The 13892-nt window shown below is 39.0% G+C and overlaps 1 protein-coding gene across 5 annotated transcripts in view; it reads left to right on the top strand.

The window, feature by feature from the left end:
* LOC134742435 (GATOR complex protein Iml1) overlaps positions 1-13892 on the top strand; it is a 39562-nt gene that overhangs the window by 15838 nt on the left and 9832 nt on the right. For 2 of the 5 annotated variants that reach the window (XM_063675572.1, XM_063675571.1), the window contains 10 exons: positions 211-338; positions 748-922; positions 1290-1487; positions 4673-4747; positions 6416-6495; positions 7951-8022; positions 8813-9011; positions 9944-10049; positions 10693-10917; positions 12482-12642. In XM_063675572.1, coding sequence (XP_063531642.1) covers positions 211-338; positions 748-922; positions 1290-1487; positions 4673-4747; positions 6416-6495; positions 7951-8022; positions 8813-9011; positions 9944-10049; positions 10693-10917; positions 12482-12642 — 1419 coding nt within the window. Of the gene's footprint in view, positions 1-210; positions 339-747; positions 923-1289; positions 1488-4672; positions 4748-6415; positions 6496-7358; positions 7403-7950; positions 8023-8812; positions 9012-9943; positions 10050-10692; positions 10918-12481; positions 12643-13892 lie in introns of all 5 variants that reach the window. The other 3 variants (XM_063675573.1, XM_063675576.1, XM_063675574.1) reach the window with 3 other exon arrangements.

The following is a 13892-nucleotide window of genomic DNA, read 5'->3' as shown; positions in this document are numbered from 1 at the left end:
TAAAATACTAAATTCAGGACAGCCAATCAGGTTTCAGATAGCGTTATCCGTTTAGCTTATAGCGCTTTAACGCGAACCTGTCAATCTACCAAATATGCAGTGCGACGCCATTTAGTGAAACCAAAAATGCGTTTCACTTAATTACTTGCTTAAGCTACTCGTAGTTGTATTAGCATTCTTGTTAACCCTTCTACCGACGTCAATTTTTAGGTGGCACCGCAACACAGCAAACCTGTCAACCAGGCGCCTACAAAGAGGTTCCTACTGTCCATCGGCAGAATATTCCATAAGCTGACCCTCGTCGGCTCCACCATCACAGTCACGAGATACCGACCGAGGTATGTATCACTACAGCAGTACGACAATAACGCCCCAAAGTACCGGAGCCCGTCGAGTCAACCACGCGCCTACATAGAGGTTCCTACTGTCTGTCGGCAGGAAATTCCACAATCATAACGCAACAAATATCACTATAGAAAAAAAAAAACTTCTCCCCCCGTATTTTTGTCTGTCCCCATTCCGAATTTTATTCAGAAGAGTATAAGCTACAGCTTATACTTTTATCATACTACAGATAATATGAAAGCTAACGATAAAACATATTTAGATAGACCCTTTTGTTTGACTGCTTAAATAAGCTTTTAATCGATGATAGAATAAACGTCAGTTGCGTAGTACGGGAGCAATTTGATTTTAATTAGTTTCTCGTAGTTAATTCAGCAGTTACATTAGATTTATACATTTCAGACATCCGTACCCGCCGTTCAACATCCACTACCGGTACCGGTTCCACGCGCCGAACCACGACACGTACGAGGTGTCCTGGGTGTCCTTCACCACCGAGAAGCTGGAGAACTACAACTGGAACTACATGGACCACTACATCTGCACACGCGGCGACACCGACTTCGCTCTTGTTGAGGTTCAACTTAATAATGAAATTTTTAATGCAATTTTAGATACATGAATCATGTCACATGTCACTTTTCGACGCGGCTTGATAGGAACGACGAACGGGTTCCAGCAGGCGTTCTACATGACATTAAAGCTCTCCGGGGCCTCTACGTGTTGGATATCCCCACGCAAGCCTATCAAAAGACCGGGATTTATAGGCCCGTGAATTACAAGGAGAAATTTAATGCAATTTTAGATATGATAACGACATGAATCATGTCACATTCACATGTTTCGACATTAATTTAAAAATTATTAAAGAAGTTTTGAACATTCATTTAAGCCACCTACCTAAATCAATAGCTAACATAAACTAACATTCTAACTCTTTTCAGGCTCTCAAATACTGGCGGTTCCGCACCCTCCTATTGCCTCTTCACAACCCAGCCACCAAGCAAATCCTTGAAGACGAGTCCACTCACTGCGACATTTACCCCACGCCCACGCGACAAGACTTGGACCAGCTCACTGACGGATTCCTCAAAATGACAGAATCCTACTTCAATAAGGTCAAACGACCTAATAAGCAGAGGGTAAGTGTTACTATAGTCGAAACAAGAAAAATAATAATTAATAAAGTTTAAGATTTTAGAGGCAAATCTTTCTAGGCTTGACACATCGGCATAAAGATTCAGAAATAATTTTTGAGCGTCTGTTAACTTATTTCGACAGTAAAAATATCTGTAAAACTATCTGCTGTAGTATCTATTGATGTCAACGGCACTACGAAAGATTTGCTTCCATTATTAATATTATAATATTTATTACTTAATAATTATCTTGACTCTATTATTTAAAAAAAAAACATATTTATTAATTACTCTACACTGTTACATAATTGAATTTAACTTGACTTTAATAATATATGAACATTTTAGTTATATACAGATATTAAATACTCTGCATTAAATGTATATAAAGTAAATGTATAGTTTGTGTATAAAGCAAAGTTATTGTACAGAAATGTTTTGTAGCATGACAATTTTATTTGCACTTTATAAGTAATGTAGATAACGCACTGCATGGTTGTATCAATGCACTAAACTGTTTTAGTTCTAATGTATCCTTTAACCAGCGCCCGAGTATTTTGAGACTCTTCTCTTAATAACTTACACAGTAAATACTAGATTGAAACTCAAACATGAAATTGAAATACCTATGTCCCGAGAATGTGGTGTTGTAACGTACGCAACCTGTTACCGAATGACCTATATTTTATTGTCTTTTTCCTTGCCTGCATAAGTTAAGGGCATAAACGGATATAAAAGAAAGATCTTTTTGGTTGTACTGTCGATAAAATCCTTGCACAGCTACAAGAGGAATGTAAAATAGCACGATACTTCCTTCGGTCACCTTAAAAACGTGTTTATGTGTATGTAAATTAAACACTACTACTACAATAGCCGGGTAAAAGTCTGTTAGAAATGCTATATATGGAATAGAGAAATGCTAACTGAGAGATCGTAAGTGTAAAAAGGTAGTGTCTGTGTAAATCACTGTATCGTCATAAAACGATGATGACGAAAAATAAACGTCACTAAATAAAAGCGCAATTATCTTTGAACCTATTAAGAGGCCGGTAACGGTTTGAAAACGCGCGAAGATACGACTTTTACACAGGAACCGAACGCCGGCCCCTACGTGAAACAACGTGACCGCCATAATGGTCATGCGTATTATGGAGCGCTATCTACAAGCGCTCCCGCGGTACGAGGTCGCGAGCGTGCGTCACCGGTAATGTATGACGAGAAGGGGCAGTAAAAAAAATTATAGTGGTAAATTATACAAAATGATGTATAAGAACAGTTTCAGCAAATGTTGTAGATTGTTTAAGTATCAAAATAACGTTCAAATGAAGTCGATTTTCAGAAAGTTATCACTTGTTTTGAAGTAATTTCTGGAGAAAATCGATTTCGTCTAACTTTCATTTACACTACTAAGCTAAGCTTTACTATTTACAGGTAATGTGGAATACACAATTACCATTTTGCAGTCCAAACTTTACGAAATTTACAAATAAGAGCGACAAAATCAGTGCTTTACGCGCGGTTTACCTAAACGTCCATTAGAAAAAAATCATTACTAAGTGAGTCTGTTTTCAAAAAATTGATCGTAGTAAAGAGCCAGATAAGAAGACGTGCTAATAGAAACCAGTATTTGTAATTTCTATTAGGTAACAAAAGGTGTAAAATTTCACCGACTAAATCTATCAATTTTACATTTTTAACCGACTTCAAGATTTCAAAAGGAGGAGGTTATCAATTTGGTTGTTTTTTTTTTTTAATGTTTGTTACTCCATAACTCCGTCATTTCTGGACCGGTTTTGAAAACTCTTTTTTTGATTGTAAGTATATACATACAGATTGGTCCCGTTTTTGTCTAAACGCAGTTCTGATTATGGGATCCATGAGGAATCGAGGGAACTCCTCAAATGTTAAAGGCTTACATATAGTGATTTTAGTATTTTCATCAACAAATCAAGCACTTACATTTAAAAAAGTGACATTTGATGAAGTGTAACTGCTGATGATGATCAGAACGGAACTCTTCAATGACGCATAGTTCACGTTTGGCGATTTGTCCTCTTCGTTATGTTTGTTAAGCAAGTTAAGTTTTTAAGGCATATTTTTGTCAAGCTCGAGTTCTGATGATGAGACCCATAAGGAACCGAGGGAACTCCTCAAATGTGAAATGCATACATATTGTGATTTTTGTATTTTCATCAACAAATCCAGCATTTACATTTAAAAAAGTGACATTTGATTAAGTGGAACTGCTGATGATGATCAGAATGGAACTCTTCAATGACACATAGTTCACGTTTGGCGATTTGTTCTCTTCCTTATGGACCCAGACCCAAACTTGGACCCGGTCTCGGACCCGGACCCGGGTCTGGACATGGACCCCAACTCGGATCCGGACCCGGACCAAACTCTGACCCAAACTTGGACCCGGACAGCCGGACACGGACCCGGACTCGGATCCGGACCCAGACCCGGACCCGGAAATGCTACTAGAAAAGTGGGTTAGGTTACGTTAGAACTGTGACCCTTACAGAAACGAAATGCTATCAGAAAAGTAGGTTAGGTTAGGTTAGAACTGCAACCCTTACAAAAACGAAATCCTACTAGAAAAGTGGGTGGTTTTACCTCCTTTTCTGCATTATTAGGCAATATTATAATAATTAGGCAATTAGGCAAAATTAGTCAAAAGATGGATTAGGATAATTACGCAAAATATGCTGTCTATTTCATTTCATTGTCTGGAATCTAAGAGTGCACCATCAACAATAAGTAAACTTTCAGCGGCATCCCCCATTGAAGTCGGTTTTTTTTTTCTTAAAAATTATTGCGACTAAAATCGTTACCGGCCTCTTAAAAGCGTGCTTAACAAAAGCTACTGTTGCAAAAACCTAAGAAAATTGGCTATGCAAGGATTAATCTGACTCGCACGCGTATGGATGTTTTATTTAAATATTTTGGATTTGTACGTCATTAATTTCCTGTTTGGGTCCGAAAGCATGTTATTAACTCGAAAGCTAACTGTAAAATACAAATTGGCGTCAATCGGTGGAGGAAGTAGATCAAAATTCCAAATTCGAGTACAAAAACGCCTCGCGGCCGCGACTCTCAATTCTGTATTGAAGCGTCGCGTTGAATGAGGCTACAGTTTGACGGGGACGGGTGTAGAATAGCGGATTGAGTTGTGGTGGCTTCAGATGGCGCTCGGCGGCTGCGACAGCGCGCTCACGCGGCGGCGCCACTCCACCTCCATCCTCAGGCCCAGCGCCCAGGTACTGACCGGCACCCACCGGCCTAACGAGCGAATGAGACTTGCACCCGACACTCACCACGTCTATCGACGCGGAATCACATATCAAGCACAATACGCTGTACGGATAACCTCGGTTGTGATCGTTGGGCATACAGACGTTTATGTACTCCTTTTAATAGATAGTCAAATAACTAGATCTACACTGCTTACGATCATCCTCTGAAACGCAATTCTGCGATAGGAAAGTCTGCTCGAAGGCTCGAAGTACTTTAGTTGACTGCCGATGACGTTCGTTCTTTCTGCCCCTTTTTTGCGATTTCGTGTCGATAATTGTGGTGAGGTCCGAATCTAGTATTAGTGAAAACCCCTCTTAGATTTAGCCCCCATTACAGATCATTTTATAGTGGGGTGCCGTTCTAAGATAATTTTCCGTTACATTAAATTTGTAAACCAATTACAACATATCTGTCTTTAGAGTATTTTAATGTGGTAGACGATTATACTCCCTGAGTTAAGAAAAGTCAAATATGCTTCGATTTTCCTTCTAATATTCTCGCCCCAAATCACTCAGTTATATTTAAATTTTGTAAATAGTCTCAAAATACAAATCATGGTTGATCAAAAGACCAAATTGTGTAATCTAATCATTTCGCTCGTTAGCCCGAACGACAGACGATTTTTATTTTTAGGACAATCAAAATTTTCCGTTAAATACTTTATGTTACATGGCATAGTCTGCGCACAGATTTTATTGGCTCGACGAGAAAAAATTATAAACTGGAAGAATAATTAACATCATAAAACCGGCGATTGGCATTTTAATATTCCCTGCACGTCATTTTAACCCTCAGTAACTAATTGTAACAAATATTCAACATCGACAGCCGCAATACTAAATTTCTTTGAATTACAATATATATAAAGTGGGACGGGTTCGCAGGTGCATTTTCCGTCTCCTACCCTTATTACTTTGAGTACGCACCGTATTTAGGATACCGTTGTAGGTACTATACCAATCTTCTTCCAGATTTGGAGTGGACCGAGCAGAATTGTAAATGTGAAATTCGTTATTGCACTGCTTATTATAAAATTATGCGAATAAAATGCACGGATTGCACTTAAATACTGTGATACTGTTTGCTGGCTTATTTTTAATTTATTTTTTATTAGATGAATTGTCGCCTGTGTATGACGATGTCGAACGAACATAACGAATCTGGTTTTAGAACTCGTACAATAAAAACAAGGAATAGATGATTCTAACTAAAATAGCAAGTTTATGCTAGTTCATACAGCATTGTATGGCTTATACTTGCGTTTATAAATACACCACAGAACGGATATAATTCAGTGCTTAAGCCGCTAATGTCCTGATTTATTCGTCACTTACAAGTTTTAAACCCTGCTTTTATGGCTCAGATACTCAATTTTCAATCTGCCCAATCGAACTGTTATTTTAATACAAAACCAGATAGAACGAGTAAGCTTGTGAAATCGAATTGTCATTTTAGTATTTTGGATATAAAACAGAACATACAAGCGTTCTGCCTTCTGTTAAAATTCGAATCGTTTCCATATTTCGCTCGATTCCACTCGTTATTGACAACAATTTTATTAATTTATGTTCGATCGTCGTCGTCCCGGCTCGGCTGTCGTGTCCCAATGTTAACGTGTGGTGTGGTGTCAGGGCGGAGTGAGCTCGCCGTTCCGCGAGCGCGTCGGCAGCACCCGGCTACCGGACCGGCCGCGGCTGCGCGTCGAGGCTATGTCAGTACCAGTACCGCACCAACGCCAACCCGCAATGCTTACATACACAGCTGCTGCTATACCTTAAGCCGATCTGTCATAAGTGAAGCCCAAGCCATATTTCCATCACTTTCGCTCTATCGGGAACCGAGTGAAAAAGACGCTTTAATGATAAGGCAACCAGGACGGGTTACTGTCTTCTATCTACATCATGAACTTTCCACGCTCTTTGAAAAACAAGATGGACCATGATTTAACCAAACAAATAACTTTCAAGACCGTCTTCTATTATTAAGCGTCGGATATTCCTTGTAGCGTTTAGCTTTGAGCTCACGACACAACATGTCGCTGAGAATTGTTTGGTGACAATTTCTCTTGATTATTTTCAAAAATATGTTCCAATTATTTATTTAGTTAGTGGCTTTATTAAATAATTTAAAAAGAAGTAGTATGTACTACTAGTGTTTAAAAAAGTAGTTAGTCGCTTGTAGGCGGGCATGGTTTGCGGTTCTCTAGATATAATCATAACTTCATTCGCTTTTTATGTATTGTATTTGTACTATTATTTATGTTATATGTGTTTATATACTTTATTCTTCATATGCCTATATTATATTTATGTAACCTTATTTACCTATACATATATATTGATGTGTTGTTAACTGCCTTTTTTGCAATTTATGTTGTTGCACCTTTTGGCAATGTTAAATCTACAGCTGGTTTTTTTCTTCCAATTTAATTTTATGGACTAAAGCAATTTTCTTTTACAGATTTTGTCACGATTCTAAATTATCCTTTATTTCTATCTTATGCTATCATTAAGTGGAACGCTTGTGAGCTCCCTTGGTTGCTTGTACCCTTACCTACCGAATGTTTCATTGCAGCAAGTTTCACCTACTAAGTCACTAAACACTAGTCACAGCAACAAGTAAGTAAGACCAACGCTTTCGTCACTCATTCCTAAATTGTGACATCTATTTTCTTATTTCTGGTTGACATTAAAGAAGCAAAACATTATTTTTTAGTCATTGTCACCCGGGTAAACACCTTGCAAAAAAAACTGCAGGGTCTGTAATATCTGCAGTTGACTGTACTATTAAACCTATTAAAGGTATGAATATAAAGATCTATTTGGCGACAGACACAACGATTGTTTGATGTCACTGCGTACCTCAAACAATCTCATCGATCCCTTTCCGCCCGGTCTGATCGTGAGAGTTAATTACAATGAATAGTTAACACGTTACTAAAATTCATTATTATTTTAGCAAATCTAGATTTTCTGGTGGGAAAGGGTTAATTCAACAAATAATATGTTTAAATTACAAGTTAATCCCAAGAATAAACTCCAAAACAACTTTTGTTTCTGACGTGTCAACCAAACTTGCTTCAGCTGGAAATGGCTTGCGGATTGCATTTAAATTAACTGTGGTTTTACAGCCCATATGAGATCCTAACACTATTTCTATTTTTCAGGGCGGCGGCGAAAACTGTTTTAGAGAGGACCCAATCACAAACAGGCGAATCGGACGACACATACGATGACAGGTTTTGATTATTTAATTTGTAATTATATTTTACAAAATCGTGGTTCCTTTTTTGGGCTTTTGTTACATAAATAAGTAGTTTTGAATATTGTACGCAGTAACTTCTAAATTCAAATGTAATGTAGCTTAATATAGTCTGAACTGAAGTCATTTTTAGGGTTCTGTACCCAAAGGGTAATAACGGGACCCTATTACTAAGACTTCGCTGTCCGTCCGTCCGTCAGTTGAAATTTTCACAAATGATGTATTTCTGTTGCCGCTATAACAACAAATACCAAAAACAGAATAAAATAAATATTTAAGTGGGGCTCCCATACAACAAACGTGATTTTTTTGCCGTTTTTTGCGTAGTGGTACGGAACCCTTCGTGCGCGAGTCTCACTCGCACTTGGCCGGTTTTTTTATCAATCAAACCTCTTCTTCATTGTGCAGCCGGACTTAATTAATTACACTTCATAGATACTGTTGGCCTAGATGACGGACACTTAGGCTAACTCTGAAACAAAGCTCTATGAATGTCTAAGACTAAGGCTATTTAGTCAGCCGAAAAAACTGTTGGACATATTATATACAGTCGTTTGTTTATCACCTCGTTACGTCATCCAGATCACGTGACAGCTTGGAGCGTTTTTGCGCGAATAATAAACACTAAACTAATTAACGTCGATATTTTATTAAAAATTAATGAATAAAAAAAAAAAAATAATTTAACATAAAACGAAAACAGTTCTAAAAAAATAGTCAGCATCCCTATTCTATAACGAGGTTAAAGCTTGTTCTTAATCTCACAGCGTGGTAGAACCGAAGCTGAAATCAACCGCATCGCTAGCAGACATCGTGGAGCGCATGCGGCACCCGCAGCTGGGCGTGGGCTTCCTACAGCAGACCGTGAGCCTGCCGTCGCACGCCTTCGTCTCCATATACGCCATACACTGGCTCCAGGCTAATGTGGAAGGCGTAACTTATGAGAAGGCCGCGCAAATCATGGAGGTTAGAGTGCTTAAAATTTGCCATCCATCTTTTGTCGCTCTCATTCAACAGGGTCTCACTGTGAACATCAGATCGTTGAGGAGTTTGCGATACCCACAGCTGGGGGTGGGCTTCCTACAGCAGACCGTGAGCCTGCCGTCGCACGCCTTCGTCTCCATATACGCCATACACTGGCTCCAGGTTAATGTGGAAGGCGTAACTTATGAGAAAGCCACGCAAATCATGGAGGTAAGAGTGCTTGAAATTTGCCATCCATCTTTAGTCGCTCTCATTCAACAGGGTGTCGCTGTAAACTTCAGGTTATTGGGGAGTTTGCGATACCCATAGCTGGGCGTGGTCTTCATACAGCAGACCGTGAGCCTGCCGTCGCATGCCTTCGTCTCCATTTACGCCATACACTGGCTCCAGGCTAATGTAGAAGGCGTAACTTATGAGAACGCTACGCATATAATGGAGGTAAACTTGCCAAACAAATAGATCCTGGCGCTCTTATACACCAAGGTCGTGTTATGATACGCAGATCGTCCACCTTTTAATAAAATGTCAAATTACCTACTTTATAAACAAACCACACTGGCGTCAGACATATCATGGAGGTAAAATTGACAACATTTGACATTCTCTACATGTCTTTTCCTTCTCGTCCAAGCAATTCATTCACAATTTTATTATTTATTTCTTCTTAAATATGCCACATGGAAGTAAAAATAGTACATAAAATCTATCCGCTGACATTTTGTTAAAGATCGCTATTTTAGTATTATAATAATTGGACAAAAATCGGTCGTCTTTAGTCACTATAGAATACATCTAAGACATGTAAGTATGTAGAGTTAGACCAAGGTAAGTCTGCAACGATTTTTATAGCACACGCAATGCAAGCGTTATTTATTAACTCTAAGTAAATGTTTGACACTTGTTTTCTTTTTCAGAAAATGTTACAAGAGAAAATGATATGCCACGCTTCTGGCGATACTACCAAGCGTTTTGTCGTTGGGTACTACATGTATCACATCCTACCTCAGAAGACAGACAAAGGTGAGAGAAAAACTATAAGATGAAATTACAGTGGTATGCAGTATAAGACTGACTAAACTCACATCTGTTTGAAAATAGTTGGTGTCCAAAGTTGGAGTATCGAGCAAAGTAATCTACTTATAGAAATACAGAATTTTGCGCGTAGCGAGGGAGCCTGCAAAAACTTATGCCTCGTGTGGCACACACAACTTTTAATCTCAGATATTAGAACATATAGGGGCCGTGCGCGTTGGAGGGTCTGCCATCTTGTGACCTGAATCGGAAACATAAACTATACATTAACTGTGTTATTGACACTTCACGCCTAAGCAAGTGATGCCCTCTACAGTTCACGTACGTTTTTTTATGCATTGTAGATTCTGCCACCTTGTGGGCTATATTGGAAGCATAAGCTTGACATTTACACTTCGCGCCAACAAACAGGGGTGTCCTGTGCTGCCCCCTACAGTTTATGCACGCTCCGTATAGAAGTTAAATAGGTTTTTCGCAAGTAATGAAAACCATTGTGTAAAACATTGCTGGTTGCGACCTTCTGTAACAGTTTTTTTATAAGTGTAAAATGTGACCTGTAAAATTTGCTTTTACCAATAAAGTTCTGTATTCTGTATTCTGTATTCTAATATGTATATAATTGAACCCCCAGACCCAACAGACTACGTGCGCCCCCTCGGCGACCTCCAAAGCTTCGAGAACGAGTGGATGGAAGTGGAAGTCCTCGGGCCACGATCCCCGCTCGTGCCGCACGAGGCTAGCTCGGGCGCCTTAGACATCTCCGGCTGCAGCCCACAAACCGACCTCACCGGCGTGCCCGCCTTCCTGTGCGACAATATCGACCCCGACTACATGCACTGCGACAACGATAACGACAGTCAGTAGCATCATTTTAACACATTCACTGCCAAAAACATGTATGTGGGTTCATTTTGTACTGGAAACTGGGCGCCCGGCACCGAAAGTGTTAATAACTATAGTACTAGCGACAACGAAGCTACAAATGAAAACAGATGCGCTTAATTCTGTCGTTGACCTATTTGCTTCAAATGCCGTTTCTAGTATCCAATCTCAATGCGACTAAGTATATTTCTTTCGTCTACATGATACCCCCAAACCCGATTACATGCAGAATGACAATGGTAACAACAGTCTGTATTGGCAGCTTGACTAGATGGCATTCAATGTAGCTGCTATAAGTACTACATGTTCCTTGTATTGAGATTGGTCACTATTGAGTGATGATGGCATCACAGTCAAAAACCATGCACAAGTCATAATAAAAATATTGGCATTATTTATAAAAGTAGGTCGAATTTAGTAAACCTTTTTATACGAAATTTTGGTTTCTAAATATGATCAGAATCCTATCCGGCCACATTGTATAAGAATATTATTTCTGCTTGTTTCGTAATTCAGTTTGTGTATGTGTTATCATAGCAAATTACATTGTCATGCTCGTTTATTTCTATGATACAATAATTAATTTAACGCACGTTACTGATATCAATTTGATTAGGTACAGTACTTACTTTGTTAAATTAATGATAGCCTTTTAAATGGTTACAACTATACCCGATAGCACGGGTTCATTGACATCGAATAATCGGAACAATCAATGTGCAGAGTTCTTCGTTCTGATTAAAATAAAATACGAACGTTGACTATTTTCAAAAAATGATAAAGCAAATAGTTTTAAAGTATCCTTATATTGGTAATATTTGTTGATGAATATGTTGTGGCCAGATCTCAGAATTGATTATTTCATGATGTGGCAATCATTTCAGAAAATGATCGGTTTGCCACGTAATGAAAGTCAAACCTAATCTAACCATACCATGAAGTGATCAATTTTAAAATAGCATTCCATGAAATTTAATGATCTTAGTCTATGATCTGGCCACAGTGGCCAAGTACAAATACATACTTTAAAGCATCTTGTTCTCAGTCGTACACTCTTGACAGAGTGGTCGTGGTCATGTCACGGTCGATTTCTGCGCCACGGCAGGTCGGTCGGTCGGTCGCTATGTGGCTCTGTTTTTGGTGGAGTGGGAGCTATCGATGACTGTATTTCCAGTGATGGACTTAATGAGGTCTGTCCATCATGTTGGGTAACTTTAAAGCATCATCATCATATCAGCCGAAAGACGTCCACTGCTGGACATAGGCCTCCCCCAGGGATCTCCACCGGTCTTGCGCCGCTCTCATCCATCGGCTCCCCGCAACCTTAACCAGATCGTCGCACCATCTTGTTGTGGGTCTTTTTCTGCTGCGTTTTCTGGTTCGCGGTCGCCACTCAAGAACCTTTCTGCCCCATCGGCCATCGGCAAAAATCGGCTTTAAAGCATAAGGCAATATAAATATACACTATGTGGGTGAGTTTGAGCAGCAACCAAGAAAATCTAAAGAAAAATTACTTAACATCCCATGATTGTCCTCAGTGCCACTCTACAAGAACACACATCTCGATATCGATGTGAACAACAAGAGCGACCGCATTGAGTGGGGTCATGCACGCTACCAGGCCACGTTTAGACCCGACCAAGCTTATGAGATGTGTATACAGTGGGCCGTCGCGTCAGGGAACATCGTCGCCGAACTGGTAAGTCACAAAATACACAATCACTAACTTAATAACTTTGATCTTCCGTTGCGTGAAGAGTACTGCAGCATTGGGGGTTAGTGCAGCATCAAGACATTACATAAAAATCGACGTGAACGACACGAGCGACCGCATCGAGTAGGGCCATCATGCAGGCTACCAAGCCCGACCATGCTTATGAGATGAGATTATACAGTGGGCCGTCGCGTCAGGGAACATTGTCGCTGAGTTGGTAAGTATCACAAAATACAAAAACCAGTACTTTACATGTTTGATTCAGCACGTTTTGATGCAGCGTCGGGGTCAGGCTAGTATCAAGACATTGCAGTAACTATAATATTTTACATTTACCTAATGTAAGAACCATCGCTGGCGTACCACTTAACTTTATTAAAACAACCAAATTGACCGAGCAGTTTAGAGGTAAAAGGGAATATTTATTTGTATGCACAAAAACAAATAAATTAAATAGACTCTCACCCTAAATGCATGTACCGTCTCTGTTTTGTCTTGGGTAAACAGTAACTATTATTTTAAAGGCTTTAAATTTACACTGATTTAAACTTTCACGATTTTCACTCATTATTATTCACAACGACGGGACTTAATCGCGTAAAATAAGTTTTAAATTTACCTCCGACGTTTCGAGGACGGCGTTGTCCCCGTGGTCTCGGGGAAGACTGGCTGGTTATAAATTTAGTTACTATTATTTTAGTTAGGTTGTCTGGAAGAGATCGCTTTTTAGCGATAAGACCGCCTGTTGGTACCTGGTTCGATTTTTCTTTAAAAATTTCTTTGTAGTTTTACATGAACGCCAATTGAGACTCTTTTTATTGGATAATCCATTGTATTCGGTTAATAAATATATATGGAAATAACATGTAATATAATAAATTAAATGTAATATTTATTATTCATTAATTTATTAATTTTTCTATTGACGTGTATTTCATTTTATTTTGACGATCATTATGAGATATCTTGCTTAGCCGTATTGACAATATTTTGTCTTCGGTTACCGCGATAGTTACTCATGAAATAAAACTATGAAAACGGATTATATCGCGTATATTGATTTTATAATACATCGCGACGTTTCGAACCCTTTACAGCGTTCGTGGTCAACGGGTGACTGAGGAAAAATTACAGTGCAAAAATACCCACATACTAAAATAATGAACAATCATAGACTTTAAGGATGGTTGTACATGCAAAATCGGTTCATAAGGCTAGTTATACACTACAATTAT

This window comes from Cydia strobilella, chromosome 6, assembly GCF_947568885.1.
Source record: "Cydia strobilella chromosome 6, ilCydStro3.1, whole genome shotgun sequence".
NCBI classification, from domain to species: Eukaryota; Metazoa; Arthropoda; class Insecta; order Lepidoptera; family Tortricidae; genus Cydia; species Cydia strobilella.
The sequence above is the reverse complement of the archived record's forward strand: the minus strand, read 5'-3'. Positions and strand labels throughout refer to the sequence as shown.